Below are 21373 nucleotides of genomic sequence, written 5' to 3'. Positions count from 1 at the left end.
ATTTGCCCAGTAAAGCTCTTTGAAAGCTCCTGATGATAAAAAATATGTAAGGCCAAGATGGGTTTACTAATAAAGTACCAGCAGCAGAGCAGTTTCAGGCAAGATTCTTTACCAGTGTGGCATGGGAGTTATCCTACATACACTCATCCCAGGGAGACTTTTTCTCAAATTCAGTGTACAAAATGTTCTTAAAAGCAACTAACCTTGGGGAATATCTGTCAAGAGTATTACCATTTAAGGATAAGAAATTGGAGGTGTAATGTCCTTAGAAAGCAATACATAAAGACCTAAATTCTGCTTCCATGAAGGTGTTCTGACCATATTACTATTTGGCTGCATCCTTGAAAATTTGAGGAATTCTCTCTTATTGTTTCTATTTTGCTTCCCCTCCCCCCAGTATGTCTCAGTTAGATGGAGAATGCCATAATTAATGAGTTTCAAAACATATTTACCATTCTGTTTAGATAGTTCCCATTAAAGACAGAATTATGATTTCAATCATAGTGTATGGAAGAGGGTTTTGATTTTTCCCTGGGAATTAAGTACTTACAAAAGGCAGCATATGGGCCTTTCTTGATACTTCACACCACAAGAAAGAAAGCAGCTTTGCAGTTCAAGGAAAAGGCTTGACATCTGCCTTACTTTGTCACAGACTAACTGATTGGGGGTGTATGAGTCATTTAGGCTTAACAATTTAAAAAGAACTGTTTAAAATTAGCCACCTATCTGTTTAGTTAGGCACTTAAATTAACTGAGTTTCAGAGTTGCAGGGTGACTGATACTTCTAGCTGTAGGTCAGAAAAAGTTCAAAGCTGTTTAGATCCTACTCATCTGCTTAAGGAGCTAAATATGGTTTTAGGTTCCAATTGCTGAAAAATTTGGCTATTAAATGCTTTTCTGTCCTTTACACAAATGGAAATTTGATTCTTAAAATTTTTCTGTCTTCTAAGAATGGTTTGTGTTTCTTCATTGTGAGTCTTCAACAATATAGCAGTAAAAAAATCAAAGGGGTAAAAAAGTTTTGGAGTCTTGCAACCCCTGGTGTCATTAGATCTCAGGATTGTATCACAACTCTCACAGTATTTGAAGTTTTTCTTTAGGCTTCAGATGCTGAATTGTGTGATTTTTGCAAGATTTTCAGGCTTTTTCTTTCTTTCATGTCTTTCTTTCAAACATATTTTTAGAAAAAGCCTACAAATAGGAATTGTTGAATGAAAAATTAAGGAGCAAATAAAAAAAACCACCTTCAATATTATTATTTTTAAAATTCTCAATCCTTGCTAAGGTGCTTTTCTAAACTGGAGAGTTTGGTTTGCTATTTTCAGCACTGTTTTCTTCACATACACAATTTTGAGAGGCCAGTCACTTTTCATAGTGAATATAATAAAGCAAGTTATTTGACAAGTGCAAATCAGACTTTAGGAGGATATGTGAACTGTGAAGGGTTTTGGCTTAGCAGCAATAGCCTTTCAAGATTGTTCATGGTTATGAACATGGTTATGTTCATGATCTATAGCACGTCTTCTTTATTCTCTAAGTCTCCCACAGCCATCCTGTATTCATACTTGGAAGGCAGGTGGAAGCTCTTGTGAGCAAGATGACACATCCACTTGAACTGACAGGAAAAGAGCTTGCCAATACCAAAATCAGTTTGTCATTAGATATTGAACTGGCTTCCGAGTTTTTCTGACACTCTTTGATGGACATCACAATCTCAACAGAATTCACTTTCGTTACTGCTCAACTGCAATGATCGAGCCACTGAACTTTAAAGAAAAGAAAGAGTAAGCAATAACTACCAAATACACTCTATCATGCATTCTGATCAGAATAAGAAGAAAAACCATTCATGAGATGTTTTAGTATAGCTCCTCTAACTGGCACTTATTTTGTATTTACATATTCTCTACTGGTACTAATTTTGTAATTGTATATTTTCTATTAGAACTTGAACCTTACTGGTATGCTTGTTGACAATGCTACAGTGGGTGAATGGAACCTCCAGGGTCTTCCAAATGATGACCTTTCGATTCAAAATGGCATTATTGTCACAAAGGCATCTAGGTATCCTTTGCTGATTGATCCACAAGGTCAAGGAAAAAACTGGATTAAAAATAAGGAAAAGAATAACAGACTTCAGGTAAATAGTTAATTTACAAGGGTTTTTTTATGTGTGTGTCATTTGTGTCATCATACTTTGGCCATGTGTAATTTAAATCTGATGTTTATTGGTATACAGTTGTGCAGAAACTAAAACAAGACTGGCACAGAACCTGTACCCTATATCAGGGTATCTATATCAGGGTATCAATATCAGGGCAAAATAGCTTGAAATGATACGTTATGGCATATCTACCTTTATGATGAATCTTTTAATTGCTTGTCATAGTGAAAGAGAATCAAAGAGAGAAGTAAAACGTTGTGTCTCATTCTCCACCTTCCTGGAGACTTGCATCTCCTCCTCTGTATCTGAGTTCTCCCCAGTAACATCCAGGAGGAACAGTTATGTCAAGAATCTAAATACACAAGTGTTTAGACTATGGCTCACACCTGGGATATTGTAATTTGCTGTGTTCTTGTTAATGTTTTGTTGTTGGTCACCCAGACACGAGCTTCATCCCTCAGCTGAGTTTGAAATAGAAATGTAGGCAACATGCTGTTTTGGTGGATACACATATGCCTACATTATGACAAACAAAAAGTGCAGAGTGGTGGAACAGAGTATTGATTTTTAAATAATATACTGGTTTAATACTGTGTAATGTGTCTCTAGATATTTTAATTATACCTTTTTCAAAGAGCTTTGCCTGCTCCTTTGCAAGGATTTATTTTAAAAACACGTTTATCCTAATTTTTTTTTCCTGGTAAAAAAACCACCCAAAACCCATGACTTAAGAGATGTCTGGAAAGGCTATTCAATTATCATCTCAAAGGATTATGTTAAATATATTAAATTTAAATAAATGAAAAGGAGTCTGTGTGATTTTTAGCAATTTTAAGACAGGTGGAACTGAATTGGAAACTGGACGTCTGATGTCAGATCAGGCTTCCTATGTAACACTGGTTCCCTTTCTGAACTCCATAAATATATCCCTACTTCACACTAGTGTTCTAAACATAATGCTATTTATATTTAGGATATATTAAGATATTACAATGATCAGTTAGATATGAAGATAAATAAGTAAATAGATAACAACAAAGAAATGTGATCTCCTATCCTCCTAAGTTTAAAGCAAAACTTCCATTCATGTCAGCAGAGGCAAGTGTTGGTCCCTAAAATGTAATAATTTGTGTAGATATCCCAGGATGAGTATAATTTTTTAGAGCTGCAATACATTTTATGCTGTTTTCCATGTGCTTTCAAATGCATGCTGTATGGTGACTCAATCTTCCCAGGTTACAGCTATGAACCACAAGTTCTTCAGAAGTCATATAGAAGACTGCTTGTCCCTTGGCCGACCTTTGTTAATTGAAGACATTGGAGAGGAACTTGATCCTGCTCTAGATAACATCTTGGAAAAAAATTTCATAAAATCTGGTTCTGCACACAAGGTAAGATGAATTGTAGACATGAAATTAAAACCCCTAAAATAGGACAGGTGTTGAGTATCGGGTAGTCTGAATACTGACATGATTCATATCTTTAAAAGAGTTAGAAAATGAGTAGTCAACTCATTGGGATTGTTTGAGGGCCTTTTTTACTCTTAATCAGAAAGTTTAAAAAGTGTAAATGAAAATGTTCAAAAGGGAGTCAATAAATTTTTCATTAGATAAAATAACAGTTTTTCTGAATTAGGCTTTTGAAAATTGAGAAATGTGTTTTATTTTCAGGTGAAAGTAGGTGACAAGGAGGTAGATCTGGCGAAGGGGTTTACCCTCTATATGACAACAAAAGTGGCTAATCCTGTTTATACTCCAGAAATTAGTGCAAGAACAGCTGTGATTGACTTTACTGTTACTATGAAAGGGCTGGAAGATCAGCTCCTTGGCCGTGTCATCCTCACAGAAAAACAGGTATCGAGTCTTGCAGTATTTGTATAGAGGGAAGTCCTGTTCAGTGTCTGCACCAGGAGTGCATACATATTCAATGCCTTGCTTGAAATCAAATGCAAGAACAGAAATGTGGATGAAAGTTTAAAGGTTGTTCATTTGCTGAAAGACAATGTGGAGCTGTTTTTTAATTGAATGGGGGAACCTAAACATTTATTTTAAGATCTGGCCTTGGAAAGAGAAGAAAGAAAATTATTCATTAAAAATACATCATAGGCATATACATGACATACATAAAACAACTTTATTCCTTCATATACAGCAAGGGCTTCTTGTTCAGTCAGAAATCTCTTTTATTTCTGAATTCCTTTTTAAACTTAATTTGAATTACATGAAAAAATGCTTATGAACTTGAGCTACTTTTGCCAGCCAGGCTCTAGTGTGCAAGGAGATAAAAGATTCTTAAAGAGCCCTGAACACTGACTTGACTCTGCTCTTACTAAAATTTGCATTGATTATGTGGAAGTTAATATAAGGAAGAAAATCCTCTCTCAGGTGAGAGAAAAAAATTAAGGTTTGGATTAGCAGAGCTGCTGCTTGCAGTAAGTAGCACAGGTAGACTTGCTCATGAGAGAAGAATTCCCTACCCATGGGAATTCACTCCTCCTCTGAATTCCCCAAAGCACGTTCTAGTGTTCTTTAGTGGTGCTGTCAATTTCTCCAGCCACCACCCTTCCACTTTGCTCAAAATGAGCCTTTACTGAAGTAAGGACTGGTATTTAAGTGCCCTTCCTTCAGTCTGACAGCCAGAAACAGAGGCTGAAAAGTCATGGCAATACACAAATTTCCTGTGAATTGTTCCATGAAAAACAGAAAAACTGTAACACCAGGTACTGGGGAAAAAACGGGGTGGGAAAAATGCTATGGATGCAAAACTTTTAATCTTTACTCCAGTAGATGTAGGTTTCTGTAAGCAAAATTGAACAGCATCAGCAGGAGTGAATGGGAGTATCATGACTGACCTCTGAAGGGAGGGATAGGTCTAAATCAAGATAGAAGTGAAATAGGTTCCTCATGACCTACATATAAAACTCCTCTTCCCACAAGATACCCTTGCTCTGTGGATTTTTTTTTTTTTCCTGGACAGAACTGTTAGAGAGTTCATATTGAATGTGTGTAGCAGCACCTAGACTGCCTTTTGGGTCCAAAATATAGTCACTGAAAAGTATTCCTCCAGTGCTGTACATCAGCTGAAGAGAGTTGCAAAGGAACCTGGTTAATATCAGCACTACTTGCTGCACAGAGACATGGTTGCAGCTGATCAACATTTATTAAACTTCTTTTGGCAGATATGAAGACATCATGGTTGTTCTGTCTCTTCTGTCTCAGTAAGAGATGAATGTTGTGGTGTAGATAATCAGAGCCAATGGGATTCTGAAAAATTTAGTTCAAAGAAAAGACACAACATGAGCAGAGATTCTGAAGAACAGGTTTTCTATTATAAAGAGACAACTTTATGATCACTGAGCTAAAGTAATAGATTAAAGGAACCAAGACATTCTTCAACCTTGCTCTAGTGATCGATGAAATATGATCAAAGAAGTGTTTATTCTTCTCAGCTTTATAGGTTGATCCTGTAAATATATAAAAAAAGTCAGCATATTTTTGTACTTTGATAATGAAGTTGCTGCCACTATTTTTGTTCAGAACAGGTATTTTTATGTTACAAATATGGTTGTGAAGTTCCCTTGCAAACAAAAACTTGCACTTGGTATATTTGCTGATTTTCTGAAAGATGCCTTTTAAAGGTTTACAAATAGTATGGGTAAAGTGTCTGATCTTGGACAAGCACATCCTTATGTGGAATTTAAGCATGTAGTTAAATGTATTTTTGAGTGTTTTGTGGAAGTATTCCTTTTGTGTAATTCTAATATTTTTTTGCATTAATGGTATAGAAAGAGGAGTAAATGTAGAAAGCTGAATTACTGATGCTTAAGCCATTCCCCTCTTTTGGGAAGCAGTTACTTGTAGCTTCCACAGAGCTACACTCTGTACCTCTAGAACATATTTCAAACAGGTTTCCAAATGAGAAGTTTGTGAAAATAAAGAAATTTGTCACTTCTTTGAAATACAGGAGAATCTCTCCTGTACTGTATAACTCTGTACATCTCCGTTTTCTTTAGCTTGACATGTTGACAAAAATGAAAATAAACTGAAGCCATAGGTGTAGATAGACTATTATTAACCACCCTTTTCTTTCGTATAGGAAAGTTGACTTTACTGATTATGATGAAGACAGGCAGCAAGGGTATCCCTGAGCTGTGTAGACTGTGCAGTCTAGATGCCTCATTTCACTTGGCATTGTGTTGACTCGTCTGCCTTTGTTCTCTTGTCATTGTCTGTCTTGTAGAAAGGGCACAAAAATCCATATGACATAGGTAATAATTGTAACACTTCCTGTTTTATAAGGAGTAGAGCATTGTATCTTTCAAAATCACAGAATTGTAGAAATTAGAAATGGAAAAGGTCATCCAGTCAACTTTGCTCACAATGTAAAATCCATCCATACAAAGCATCTTTCAGTCCTTTATCTGATTTAATTTTCAGTACTCAATGTAATGTGGCTTTTATCACTCCCTATTGGAAACTATCTTTAGTGGTTTGTGCACCTTACTAGGAGGAAGCTTTTCCTGGTAATTCTGATATGTTTTCATTCTCCAGCATTTATGCTGCATTAATAAAAAAAATGCAGTATAAATTATTTTAATATATATATTCAGTGTGCATATAAATTATTTTAGTACAGAAATTTTAGTAATATTTCTGTATTTTATGAAAAGGGCAGCAAAGTCCCCAATCTGACATGCATGAAATCCCATGTTTTCTATCTTTATAAGGAGCCTTTCTTTGAATTGATGTTAAAAATTTTAAGGCAAATTTCTTGAATACAGGAACTGGAAGCAGAAAGAATCAAACTGATGGAACAAGTGACATCCAACAAGAGGAAAATGCAGGAGCTTGAAGATAACCTGCTGTACCGTCTAACCAGTACAGAAGGCTCGTTGGTTGAAGATGAGTCTCTGATACAAGTCTTAAGGATCACTAAAACAACAGCAGAAGAGGTGAATTATGAATGTACTGATGATACATTCTGTAATCGTAATTTGGAGATTGTATGTATATAGATTTTCATTTCTGGGTTTTTTTTCCATTCTGAGCCTCTATATAACATCTGACTTCTTAACAAATAAATAGTAGAAACACTAATATTTTCCTTGTAAAAAATTCCAAAATTAAACTGCTACCTGGGTACTCTTCTATGTTCCAGGCATGTTTTGCAGTTCTAAATTTGAATCAATTCCCATTGTGACAGGAGCTGGAACACATGAAGACACGATGCCTGTGTTAAAACAATGACAGAAGGAAGCAAAGCTCAACTAAAAATACTATTATGATCTCAATCAAGACCTTTTCTTTTTCCTGTGTAGTATAAATCCCAAGTAATACAATTTAATCTTCATGGTCTTTTCCATTAATTTTAAGGTCAGTGAAAAATTAAACACAGCAGTGGAGACAGAGGTGAAAATCAATACTGCACGTGAAGAGTATCGGCCCGTGGCAGGTCGTGGTAGCATCCTTTATTTCCTAATCGTGGAAATGAGCTTGGTTAATGCCATGTACCAAACATCCTTACGGCAGTTCCTTGGCATTTTTGACCTCTCAGTAGAAAGATCTCGGAAATCTCAGATCACAGCAAAAAGGGTACTTTATATCATTGAGCATCTCACCTACGAAGTCTTCAAGTACACAGTTCGAGGGCTGTATGAAGATCACAGGTTCCTGTTCACACTGCTGCTGGCACTGAAGATTGACTTGCAGGCGAAGAAAATTTCACACACTGAGTTTGAGACACTGATCAAAGGTAATTTCTCTGAAAATGTTCCTCTTTACATATGTTTGTAAACTGCCAAATTCAGATTTTGCAGTATTTGCACTAATAATGTGTTATATCCTGTGGATCTACTGGTTTTTAACTGGTGAATGAAAGCATATGCAACCCAAGAAAGAATTAAGAGACACATTTTCTAAAACAAGAGCAATATAGATTATTTTTAATCAAAACAATGCTTAGATGAGGATTATTTTAACTGTTATACATTGCAAAATGGGAAAAAATTAAGTCCATTACTTTGTAAGAGAACCTATAGTCTCTACTGTCTGCTTCTTTCTCAAGCTGCCACATATCTGTGTCTGTGAGATTGTAGACAATAAGCAAAAGCTCTCTTGATGGCTGATGAGCAGGCATGTAAATGCATCAGGACTCTGCACCAGCCTTAAGTATCAGCACAAAAAAGTGGAAGTCTGTTACATGTTGTAAAACACTTTCATATTGCATTGCATTATGTCACCACTATTTGTCACTACTCAGACACAAAGACAAAGAAAAATTTTAGTAAGATGTATAAAATTTGATGGGGGCTGACCTCACTGTCTCCAAGATAAGATAAGTGCAACCTGGTACAAAGACAAGTACAGTCAGGTGCTTGGCATCCAAATATCTCAGTTTGTGTGGCAAGCACTGCGTAACTGTTCAGCTGTGGCTCAGCTGTGCTGGCTGTGCAAATGGGTGTGAGGCTGAGTGGTGGTTGAGCTAAGAGGCTGTTGACGTTGCACAGTGCTGGAAATGAATGCACCATGTGTTTTCTTTTTCTTTAGTATAGATGAAAGGAGGCTCTACTAACCAGAGGTCCTTTCTACGTCTGGTATGAAGAACTAGTTTTGAGTATCCTTTTAGGTAGAAATATTTTATTCCAACTCTGCAGATGGAGTAGAAGCAGCACAAAAATTAGTGGGGTATCAGCTTTGGGAGGAACTGAGACCACTTCCCAAATAGGTCTTTGTTAAATGATTCTTCCATGCAAATTGTAGGTCTCTGTATCCTGGTTTACATAAAATGTTACTCCCTGAATTATATAAATAAGTATTTTTTTATTATTTGTCATTCTTCTGTTTAAAAATGTTTGGTTTTCTCTATAATACTTTTCACTTTGCAGGTGGTGCCAGCTTGGATATGAATTCTGTGGAACCAAAACCAAAAAAGTGGATCCTTGACACGACATGGCTCAATCTTGTGCAGTTATCTAGCTTGTACCCTTTCAATCAACTTCTGGTGCAAATTGTTAAGAATGAGAAGTCTTGGAAAGCTTGGTTCGATGAGGAAGCTCCTGAAAAAGCTGTTATTCCTGATGGTTATGACATCTTACTGGATCAATTCCATAAACTGCTCCTTGTCCATAGCTGGTGCCCTGATCACACCATTGCCCAAGTAAGATACACTTTTGTACAATGGTTATGCCATGTGACATCTCCTAAAGAACTGCTAGTTCCAAACTTATGTTGTCTCAATTTCTTGTTACCATAATATTTGTTGCAGAGTGAGCTATTTTGAAAAATCAGATATTGAAATGCTCATTAAAAATATGTGTGAAAACACTAATTTATTTAATTGCAATGAACTAGGAAGCAGAAGATGAAACAAATTGAGTTGAAGCTACAAGAATACCATTCTTTTTGTATGGTGCTTTCAAAGCAGAGTCATGAAACGTGTAAAGAAGTTGCATTTCTTTGGAGAATCAAAAGAGACATCCCTATTCTTTTTCACAGAAGAGGTGGAAAAAGAACAATTCACTTTTATGACAGGTGCACTAAAACAGCAGATAAACTGTTTACTTACCCTCTCTACTGAGGAAGTAATAATTAAGGCTGTGTCATGGCAAATCTCATAAAAGAAACTGCAGTAGACTAGCAGTTTGTCCACAGTCTGTGATATTTTGATTTTTCTTCTCTATGTAGGTGTAAAAGAGACATATGAGCCTATGAGTAACCTCTTTTCACTTTTTTTTTCTTTCTCTACTGGATAGTAGTTTTTCTTTCCTGTATATCTCAACTTTACATGTTACATGCTGTGACAGTATCTGTGTTGTATTTAGGGGACACCATATTTTCATGGACCTCTTCTTCAACAAGGCTTGCTCCATCCTTTTTCATTTTCTGCTCCTGTGGGAGAGAAGTAGGTGAGCTCCACCTGCCATAATTTAAACAGAGCAAAATAATAAAGCTGCTACTGCTTATTTATCAACACTTATCTATCAGCTTATTTATCAATTATTTATTATTGTCTTGCACAACTATCTCTGAAAAAGAATGCCTCTGAACAATGGTTTCAAGAAAAAGTAATTATTTTAATTTTTGAGGAGAGAGGGTATCTCTTTTGTTACTCTCTTCTTTATCTCTTCTTTTCCTACTGTGTTTTCCCAAGTATTAGAAATTTTACCTGTCTTCACTAGGACAGAATTACGTAATAGGGATGACTGAGAGGTTTTTTTCTGCAATTGACATCTTCCTCAGTTCACTTTGTTCCTCAGTGCTTCTCATCATCATACATGCCTCAGAAACTGTGGTAGTCATTGCATAGCTAGGAAATTGCCTCAGTCAGAAAAGAATTTCATACACTAGGATATCTTTAGAAGTTCTTTCAGAAAATGTCTGTGAAAAGAAAAAAAATAGAGCCATAAGGAAGGTTTGACCTTTAAGGATCAAGTCTGAGCTGAGTTTATGTTTTGTAGAAATAGATATTCAGCCTAAGAGACTTGAATTGGATAACCCACTGGACAGGAGAATTTGTTTGAAGTTCCAATAAATATATGGGAGATTGTAACTGGGTCAGATGAAAGATCTGTCTAATCCACTATGCTGTAGAGACAGTGTCAACAATGCACACTTAGAGGAGATGAGAATGGAACTAGTATAGAGAAACTCTTTTATTTGGCTATCCACCAAGTTTTAGCAGGTAGTAATTTAGGGGCAATATCTGGGCTGTCCTCAGAGCTGACACTGGATCTATTCTGCATGGATTTTTTTTTTCAGTTCTTTAAAAAAACCCATTTAGCATGTTCTAGCAACAGTGTTCACAGGATGGCTGTTCCATGAGCAGAATTCTTTCTCTTCTTTGTTCAAAGTTTGCTGTCTGAGAATTTCAATGATTGCTTCCTGTGGGCTGTAACTTTTGTTATGCCAAAGCTGAAAATTAAAGCTTAGACAATCATTGCCTTCCAGTGCAGGTGTTGGTAAATTCCACATCACTGATTAATGCTAAATTAAAAAAAGTAAATATATTTTTTTTTTTCTGGTAACTTTTTTTCCCAGGCTCGTCACTACATTGCAGAATCTCTTGGAGGGAAATATGCAGAAGGATTTATTCTTGAAATGGAAGCAATGTGGACAGAAAGTGACTGTCGAACACCTTTGACATGCCTTTTATCAGTGGGGTCTGATCCCACTGAAAATATAGAACGTCTTGCAAAATCAAAGGTATCCTCCTAAAATGAGTTTTCTAGATCTGATAAAGATATTTTTAACTCTTCTTTGCACTAGAAGTAGTATTGCCACATTTTAAAGAAGTTCAAATAATGATATTCATACTAGTGTTCTCTGGAAGTTAATTTTTGACCAGTAGCCAAAATGCATTTAATAAGAAGTAAAAATGTCGCAGTCTTGCTTTTTGCAGTTGTTTGATTGCAATGAGACCTCCATCTTTATCCAGCAGACTATGATAGTCCACTATCAGGAAAAGTACTGAGCTATGAGAACAAAGCAACGCTTGTAGTTTACATTGTGTTGCATTCACTGTAGGAGCTGACAGTAATGATGATTACAAGAAGATACAGAAAAAAATCATAAATATGGTGACAAGAGAAGTTAATTTTAACACCCTAGCATTCAGTTTGTGCACTTGATGGAGACATTCAACATTTCCTACAGAACAGCATCACTTTAAGGTGCTCTGTGCACTGTTTTATGGTTCACAATGTAGACGCATGTAAAATTTTCCCAAGAAGATGTTATTTACAGTAGACCTCCATAAATTTTCCCCCTTGTTAGAATGCATCTTCATTTAATGGCGCAGAATTTTAGTATACACTAAGTAAGACATACTTGCAAAAGTGGGGAGGACCCACAAATCAATTTAGCTTATCAATTAGAAAGTGGAGATGCTTGTTCTGTTTGAAAATCAGGACCCTTATTTGTCTGTCTGTGTTGAAGATGGCTTAAATTATGACCTCTCACTTAGTGTTTAAATTTAGGAATCTTAAATCTGAAGTCATTAATTTGATCCTTGTCTGCTGTCAGACCAAAATGTATTGCAGTGGACAGTCTTAATATATTTTCATGCTTTCAGGAAATGTGTATAGAAGAAATGGAAAGTGCAGTTGCAAAAGAGCTAAAGGGCTTGCCTTGTTTATTCACACATGGTTTATGAACAAGGCAATGTCAGCTAGGCCATCATAACCTGAAATTCAACTCTAGTGTCACCTGTAAATATGAAGTCAACAACACTGTTTAACTGTAAAGTCCTTTTCTAATCTCTTGAAGTAAAGACCTAACCATGCAGCATATAGAAACCTTCAAAGTTTACAAAAGCCATCCAAATGCCATGAAAAAAATACAAACACAGGTGTTTTTTTAAAAAAAATGTATATAACAATGTGGAACTTGAGGAGCATTTCATCAGTTCTTTATCTTTTGAAACATGTATCTAGAAATAATTTAGTTTTCAGAAATGTTTGCCAGGGACCTTTGTGTTTAGCTTGCTAGTATGTCAACAAATTGTATTTAGTTCCTGTCTTTCTTTGGGATTTCTCTGGTTTTTTACATACTAAATCTTTAATATAAGTTAGCTGTACCAAGGATCTGATCTTGGAGGGGGGTGGTGATGGTGCTGGGATTTTCTTCTTCTTAATGGTAAAAAACTTGGGCCTCTTTTTTCAATGATTTCCCTTTTACAGTCATGATTTATAGTCTTAAAATGGATTGCCAATTCTGATGGTACCTCTAAGTATGATATTAACAGCATAAATCAGTTTTCTGCAGTTGGTAATGTTCAAATTTGTGTCCAGAATGTATTTTTCACTCTAAAATTTAGTTGTTCAGGTGGCCTTCTCCCAAAGAAATGAGAACAGTATCTGTGGCTACTGAGCTATATAACCTTGTTTATAAACTAAACGAGCCCTATCTTAAAAATAATTTCATTTCTGCCCCCCTTTACTTTCACTCTAAGAGGGAGTGAAAATGTAAGTTTCAGGAATAAAATGAAATTTCTTAAGCCAGCACTTTGACTCCATTAATATCAGATTTTTTTTTTAATTGTAGAGATAGTTTCTTCTTTCAGGGAATGGTGCACAGAAACTTCAACAGAACTATCAGGGCCACTGTGGTGACTAAAATGCCAGCATTTTCATCTGTATAGTAATGTATTAAGATGACATGCATATGCTGATATGACTCACTACTGAAAGAAACATTTTCTATGCAGACATTTTGATAGAGTTCTTTCAGAATGAGTAAAATGAGGACAATTCATAATGAAAAATATTTTTTCCTTCTCTCCATGTTTCCATAACCTTTAATGATTTGCATTTGAGAGGTAACATTGATGAGAAGAGCAAATGATGAGAAGATGCTTTGTTAGGGAATAATGTACCTGCTGAATGCTTATGCACTCTTATGCAGGGGTAGTCATAGTCTTTGACTTATGGGGGTGCTAGCTGTACTCAGATGCATCTTAGAAAAGGGGAAGTTTTTTGGTCCTCTGGCACATAGCCAACTTCACAGGCTTTCAGCCTTGCTTCTTTTAGCTACAGTTTCAGGTTTCACTGACCTGAGAGTAGAGTTTAACTGCTTTCTTATCTTTGGCATTCTTGTCTCCTTAAATCTTGCCAGGATATGGGGGATCATATACAGCAGCTGTATTTATACTGTTCTGTAAAATCCGGTCAGGGCCCATGCTCTGACCCTAAGGCCAAATGACCCAGCACAGTTTGTGTCCATATGCTTAACCTTCTTCTCCTGCAAAAGTAGGGCAGCCTCCTCCATGCTGTTTAGGAGTGGATGTCTCCCTTCTCTTCTGTTTCACAGTGAGAGAGTCTGAGCAGCTGTACAGGTCAAGATTAACCTTTGTAGCTCTCAGCCAGCTGAAGGCAGGCCCAGATTGATAATGCAGCTCATCGCTCATTGCATGAGGGGTACTCAGCTGCAGGTCTTGAACATTAAACTGTCCATGAAACAAAGTCTTTTCATCTCTTCTTTTGCCCTCAATACGAATGGAGAATAATATGTTTAACTGGGTTTGATAGTTCTGGTTTTCCCTGGCAGGAGTTAGGCAGACAACCTGAGCCAGACTTAAAAAGAACAAGAGTAACAAGAACAGTAAGCACGAGAGGATCTGCTTGCACGTTACTGACAGAGCTGTGTGGTCCTGATGTCAGGCTTATCTATTTCAGATCCCCTTGTGACAGCTTGTATCATCCTCTGGTTTTCTGAACAGCTGGCTTTATTCTCCCACAGCCTCTGGAGAAGAGACCATAAACTTCCAGAATTCTAATGTTTGCATTTATAAGCTTTGTCTATTCTGAATCTAGATCTGCTCAAGATCTGCTAGAGCTAGCAGATCACCAGACTAGAATCCTCTGAATCAGTGGCTCCACAGCTGCCATTTATCAATACAGGATGTTTCCTGAGCAATGCTTAAATGTGAACCAATGTTTCCTGTCCTACCTGATTCACCAACAGTTTTCCTTTAAATGCAATATGTTCAGACAGTAAAATGTCATCAGACATGCTGGGTTTACACTGTGCGTTAATTATTATCTGCTCATCTCAAGATAGTCCACATCACAGGAAAAAGAATGGTCAGGCTATATTTATGTCTTGCTTTATTTGGAAAACTCGTGAAAAAGCTGAAAAAGTGTTTCAGTTGTCTTATCCCATAGATTTTGTTAGACCAGCAAAAAGATATTATTTCCAGTGGGTGTAGTTTTCTTCCAACAGATGGAAGATAAGAAGAACTTGAAGGGTTTTACTTTTTTGTTTGTTTGTTTGTTTGTGTTGCTTTTTTTACTCTGTTTTAATATAATCAGTCTCCATTGAGATTGATGGTTTTCTTTGTGGCAGAATATCACTACACATGGATCTATGGAACCAATACATCCTGTGTATAATTCTAAGGAACTACATACAAAATAAACTTTCTTTTTTACCTTTAGAACATTCCATGTCGTGCCATTTCAATGGGTCAGGGCCAGGAATCCCATGCAAGGCACCTGTTAAATCAGTGCATGCAAGATGGAGGATGGCTTCTTCTACAGAACTGCCACCTTGGCTTGGAGTTTCTTAATGAATTAATGGACACTGTCACGACAAAAGAGTTTGTGAGTGAAGATTTCAGAACCTGGATCACTACAGAGACTCACCCAGAGTTTCCTATTAATCTTTTACAGTCCTCTATAAAGTTTACCAATGAACCTCCTCAAGGTAGGAATGACTTCCCTTCCCACTGGAGAGATCACTGCTGGTCCAGGAAGGTTGGGCAGAAAGTAATGTTGGTTTCACTGTGCAGCTACTTGCAGCTGCCAGTCTTGGACAATACTGACCTGTGTCCCTGGGCATCCCCTGGTCTTCTGGACCTCCATGCACCTCCTTACGTCCAGAATCTTTCCCCACTTCCAGGATGTTTCCTCATATTCAGATGTTCGTCTCATGTTTTCTGGGCCTCTAAGCCCCCAGTTTTCCTAACCTAAGTAGCTTATGTGCAGAAGCACAATGTGAGATCTGCATCTTAACTGGCAGTTTGGACTCATGTTTCTATATTAATAGGAGTGCAGGAAAGATATGGAATGAGTCCAGTGAGAGCCCACAAACATGCTGAAGGGATTGGGGAACATACTATGTGAGGAGAGGATGATTATTAAACTCTGAGGAGAGAAGGGGTATCTTATCAATGCATATAAATAAATAAATATGCCCTTTATATATATGTGCTACCACTGATTCAAGCTGATGATGTCAGTAGGAGCTGAGAATTTTTATCCAAGGTCCTATTTAAAGCTTCAGACATTTAAACCTCTTATTTCAGTATTTAGCTTCCTTTGAACATTAGTAAGATGTCTACAAAATATTTGATCTTATGAAATACATCCTGTTTCAGCATTTATACTCCATCTCAAAAGGAGATAGTCTGCTGATAAAAATTTCTTACTTCTTCCTCTTCTCCTCTCCCCCTTTTAAATTCAGAACTCAGCATCTTTTTATTGCACAGTGGCCCACCCCTAATCATTCTGATGGTAACAACCTGTAGTTCCAAGAGGCTATTTTAGAAGTCAAGTTATAGCAAATTTGAAACTTGCATTTAGCGACATAAAAAAGCCTAGTGTAAAAATTTAAGTCAAGATGAAATATAGATAGTTTTAGTTTTCTAAGACTGTCCTGCCACACTGGTAGCACAATATGATAATACACTTTTGTTTGATTTTGGAACCCTCTTATGATACCTTTTCAATATTTTGAAAAACAATTTGTTTGAATATTGTTCTACAGAATATTTGTGAAATATGAACAAAGCAAAGTACTTTTATTGTACTTTGTCATAGGAAGTAGGATGACTTGGACAGTCTATTCCCTGCACTTGAAATCTGTCCTTCTAGACTCGTGTGATGTTGATTAGGTGGAAGGTATCATAAGAGGGACCTGATGTCAGTAACTCATGCTCAGGTTGTCTGCCCAAGGCAGAAGATGCTTGAGTAGCACTGCCTGAAAACATCTGTGAGTAGTCAAGCTTATGTATTCCATGGAAGCTGAGACTGTATCAGTATCAACTGCCTGAAGCTGCTCCTGGGATATGAAATGTCAATGCTCAAACAAACCTCCCCAAGTATTAGTATTTGCACTATGAATTTAGGTTCTCATCTCTGTCACCTTGGTGCCTGTAGGCCAGATGGAGAACCTGCACACAGAATTTCGAGATTTTTATAGGAATCAAATCTAAACAAAATTATCTTAAGTAAAACTAAAATCTCATATTATAAGTAAATATCAAAACAAACTCTTGGATACCAGTGCTATATTTCATATGATATTAGGTGTCTTTTTCATTGCCATATAGTTGCGAAATATTTTTTTAATGTTTCAGTTGTTATTGGGAACATTAGAATACAATTATTTAATTTCAATTCCTTCCAGACTCTTGAAATTAATTTGTTGTACTATCTACCTAAAAAAAAATGTTATTGAAGTTTGCCTGCTATGACCAGCTGAACAGGTAATTGATTCTAAGATATTATTTGAAGATGTAAGTAAGATGATACTGCAAATTAGAATAGAGAATTATGCTTAACAGGTTGGATTTATGGATTCCATATTTTTTTTTACTAATGTATTGCATTTTTATACTTTCTAGGTGTGAAAGCTGGCTTGAAACGAACATACTCAGCTGTAACTCAGGATCTGCTAGATGTGAGCAAAATGCCACAGTGGAAACCATTGCTATATGCTGTAGCATTCCTTCACACAACTGTTCAGGTTTAAGAATATATTTATTTTCTTCTGTCGTAAATCCATGTTTTATTTATTAATGAACCTTGTTATTAAATGAAAAACATTTTTAAAGGGCAGTCCCATGTTGGCAAATTAACACAAGTAAAATAAGAAAGAGAACAACATATGTCTATTACTGCAAATGTGTTAGAACTTAAAATTTTGCTCATGTTGGTCCTGTAACTCCAACACAGATGATATTTCAGAGGAAAAAAAGGACAATCAAGCAGTGGTCAATTAGAGTACTCTTCTATTAAAGTCTTGACTGTGTGATCTGTCTTTCAACTAACTGGACTTCTACTAATATTTTAAATCATAAAAGCCTATTAAAGAAATTTACAATTTATGGTTTGGAAAACCATAGTCTTAAACTGCTGCATTCACAATGAGAAGATACAAGAGAGTGAATATAAATCCCTTCTGCTCTGAAACCTGTAGGAGGAAATGAAAGTAGATTTTGGGTCTTGACTTTCAGGACTTCCATTAAAGAAAGTGCTTTATAGATTAACCACAACTTTTCATCATCCTATCAAGAGATTTTGCAGTATCCTTAGTTTATATTTGGAGCCTGGTTAATTTAGCTCTGTGGCATCCATGCACTGATATATTGTGGTCCAGTAGAAGCCTGTGGTACGTTTTTTTTTTGTATCACTTTGGTATCACTTCTTTCTTGGTGGAAATTAAAAATTTGCAATTACCAGATATTGCCCTAACAGCTATATACTGCCAGCTGAGTCTGTAAATTATTCACTAAGAAGCAGTTTTTCCTACTTCCATCTGCACCATGCAGAGACAGCAGTGACAGGAATATATCTAGTCCATAGGAGGACCACACACAATAATCATGGCTGATGAATTTGGACACCTTGCCTCAAACACTAGCTTAATTTTTGAAATCCAAAAGCTATAGTTCTACACTCAGAGATTTGCTGCATTTAAAAAGGAGATTTTTTTTCTTTGTGAAAATGTTAATATTCCTATTCCTTGTTTGTATGGGGAGATAATTAATCAAGTGTTCGGCATTGTGTGTGTTAATTTTTTTTTTTTAAAGTTGACGAAATAGAATTCCAGCTGGACTACTGCATTCTTAACATATTTCATGTATTCTTCTGCACTTAAGTTTTCTCCACAATTACTATCAATCAGTCTTTTACCTTTAACTCCAACTCTTTTACAGGAAAGACGAAAGTTTGGTCCATTGGGATGGAATATTCCTTACGAATTTAATCAGGCAGACCTCGCAGCCAGTGTGCAATTTGTTCAGAACCATTTGAATGATGTGGATAATAAACATGGAGTGAACTGGAGCTGTGTTCGCTACATGCTTGGAGAAGTGCAGTATGGTGGCCGTGTCACTGATGACCTCGACAAGGCACTGCTGAATACATATGCAAGAGTCTGGTTTGGAGAGCACATGTTCAGTGAGAAATTTTGTTTCTACAAAGATTATGTTATTCCAAAGGGGAACACAGTGGAAGACTATCTCCAGTACATAGAACAGTTGCCAGTAATTGATACACCAGAGGTAAAATATTTTAATATATTAAAGAGAGATTTTGTCAGATGAGTAACTTAATGAGGTGGGGTTTTTTTCAGAATCGTGTATGCATAGGTCAAGATTAGTGGGCAGACCATTATAATGGGTATTCAGTGTAGATCTGCTGACCAGGAAGACGTAGATGAGGCCTTCTTCAAACAATTAGAAAAAGTCTCATATTCACAGGCCCTGGTCCCCATGGAGGACTTTAACAACCCCAATTATCTGCTGGAAAGTTGATACAGCAAGGGTCAAGCACTCTTATCAATGTGCATGAAAACCTGTTGGAATGCTGTGAAGATGGAGCCAGTCTTTTTGATAATACCCAGTGAAGGGACAAGAGGCAATGGGCATAAATTAAATAACAGGAAATTCCATCTGAGAACAAGTGAACCCTTTTTAAAGTGGAGGTGATAAAACTGGAATTTTGCCCAGAGACATTGGGGAGTCTCAATCTTTGTGGACATTGAAATCTCAATTTGACTCTGTCCTGGAAAGACTGGTCAGCTTTAGCTGACCCTGCTTGAGCAGGTGATTTGAACTAGATGACCCTCATAGGTCCCTTCCAAACCAAACTATTTCGTGAGTTCACAATTCTGTATGGGATTGAGCAGACATGCAATCTGAGAAATAATGAAAGTAAAAAACCCCTATGGTCTCCCTTTGCAAGTTATAATTAGGAGCTTTTTCCATTTTGACAACAGAAAGATACGGATGTTGCCATGAATTGATGGGGTGGGGTGCAGGGCAGCTCCTGGTTGTACCCAGTTTTACACAACACAATGTGTGCATACCACAGGGGTCACAGGGATTGGAGGATGGTGACTTTCTCCTCCCTCCAGTACAAGCACATATGATGGGGTTAGTTGAAACTGAAACAGAAAAGAATCCTCTGGAAAAATGAAACAGAATTGTACGGTCTGGATTTTTGTCTCATTTCTATTAAGTTGATAAATGCCATTGGAAATAAGTTCTATTAAAATTAAATAGATGGAACAGAACAGAAAAAACTGGTTTTCACTTACTGATAATGTGCTGGATGAGAGGGTGAGAAGTTTCCAAGGTCATAAAATAAGCTTGGAAAGTTCTGAATCTCTGAAGGTAGTGAAAGCAGAGTGCAAAGGTATTTGTACCAGCAATGATGCACCTTTTCCAAGTGAGAGTAAATGCAGACATGATAATGCATCAGTGGGATCCATTTGAGTCCAGATCATGAAGTGGTTCCTATCAGCATATGAACCTTGGCTCTATCAGATTTCAGGTGCTGCTTTCATGGATCTGCTTTTTTAAGCACTTGAGAACCTATCTCACAATGCTGCAATGTATTTTTAAAGTGTTTTGATGCCTGTTGAAAAGTCTGTATGTGGTTTGAGGTAGGGGAATTTTACCTTTGGCTTTTATGTAAATAAGAGCAAGTCCAGGAATGCAAACATCTTTTTGTCCTTCACATTTTCACTTGTTAAGAAGAAAGCTATGACTTTCTTCTGTCATTCTAAAATCTGTCAAAATTGCTTATGAAAATCTTTAACCTTTTAATCTCTCAATCTTCTTAATTTCACAAAGCGTACTGTGCTGGTCCAAACAGTGTATCCTTGATTCATTCCTTTTCCATTTTTAGTTAAGAAAGAAAGACTGAATCGGTCTGCTTGCTGTGTCCTTGCTCTTTTGATGAAATTTCATCCTCTAAGCGGAATGAACACTGTCTTCTGAGGAGAGCAATGAACTCGGTGTATTGGGTTAGCATGGAAAGGTTTCAGTAGCAGGGGGGGCTACAGGAGTGGCTTCTGAGAGAAGCTGCCAGAAGCTTCCCCCTTGAATGACAGGGCTAAAGCCAGAGGGCTCCAAGATGGACCTGCTGCTGGCCAAGGCCAAGCCCATCAGCAGTGGTGGCAGTGCCTCTGGGACAACGTATTTATGAAGGATGAAAATATGCATATGAACCCTCAGTCCGAGAGAGGAGTGAGAATATGTGAGAGGAGCAACTCTACAGACACCAAGATCAGTGAAGAAGGAGGGGCAGGAGGTGCTCCAGGTACAGGAGCAGAGATTCCCCTGCAGCCCGTGGTGCAGACCATGGTGAGGAAGCTCAGCCCCCGCTGCCCATGGAGGTCCACAGTGGAGCAGAGACCTACCTGCAGCCCAGGGAGAACCACACACTGGAGCAGATGGATGCCTGAAGAAGGTTGTGACCCTGTGGGAAATCCATGATGGAACAGGTTCCTGCAGGACCTGTGGCCCCATGAGGAGAGAAGTCCACACTGGAGCAGATGTGCTGGCCAAAGTTACGACCCCACAGGTGACCCATGCTGAAGTAGTCTGTTCCTGAAGGTCTGCACCCTGTGGAAGGGACCCACACGAGCAGTTCAGGAGGAACTGCAGCCCATGGGAAGGACTCACACTGGAGAAGTTTGTGGA

General features: G+C 37.3%; 1 protein-coding gene across 1 annotated transcript in view; it reads left to right on the top strand.

The window, feature by feature from the left end:
* The window catches only part of LOC138104909 (dynein axonemal heavy chain 5-like), a 149567-nt gene that overhangs the window by 102657 nt on the left and 25537 nt on the right, over positions 1–21373 (top strand). The window contains exons 63-72 of the mRNA XM_069004235.1: positions 1946–2140; positions 3400–3555; positions 3835–4017; positions 6945–7115; positions 7537–7915; positions 9048–9319; positions 11200–11364; positions 15096–15363; positions 17285–17406; positions 18599–18946. Coding sequence (XP_068860336.1) covers positions 1946–2140; positions 3400–3555; positions 3835–4017; positions 6945–7115; positions 7537–7915; positions 9048–9319; positions 11200–11364; positions 15096–15363; positions 17285–17406; positions 18599–18946 — 2259 coding nt within the window. The remainder of the gene's footprint in view (positions 1–1945; positions 2141–3399; positions 3556–3834; positions 4018–6944; positions 7116–7536; positions 7916–9047; positions 9320–11199; positions 11365–15095; positions 15364–17284; positions 17407–18598; positions 18947–21373) is intronic.

The sequence above is a fragment of the Aphelocoma coerulescens genome, chromosome 2, assembly GCF_041296385.1.
Source record: "Aphelocoma coerulescens isolate FSJ_1873_10779 chromosome 2, UR_Acoe_1.0, whole genome shotgun sequence".
Classification (NCBI taxonomy): domain Eukaryota; kingdom Metazoa; phylum Chordata; class Aves; order Passeriformes; family Corvidae; genus Aphelocoma; species Aphelocoma coerulescens.
Note: the sequence above shows the minus strand (reverse complement) of the source record. Positions and strands in the feature narration are given on the sequence as shown.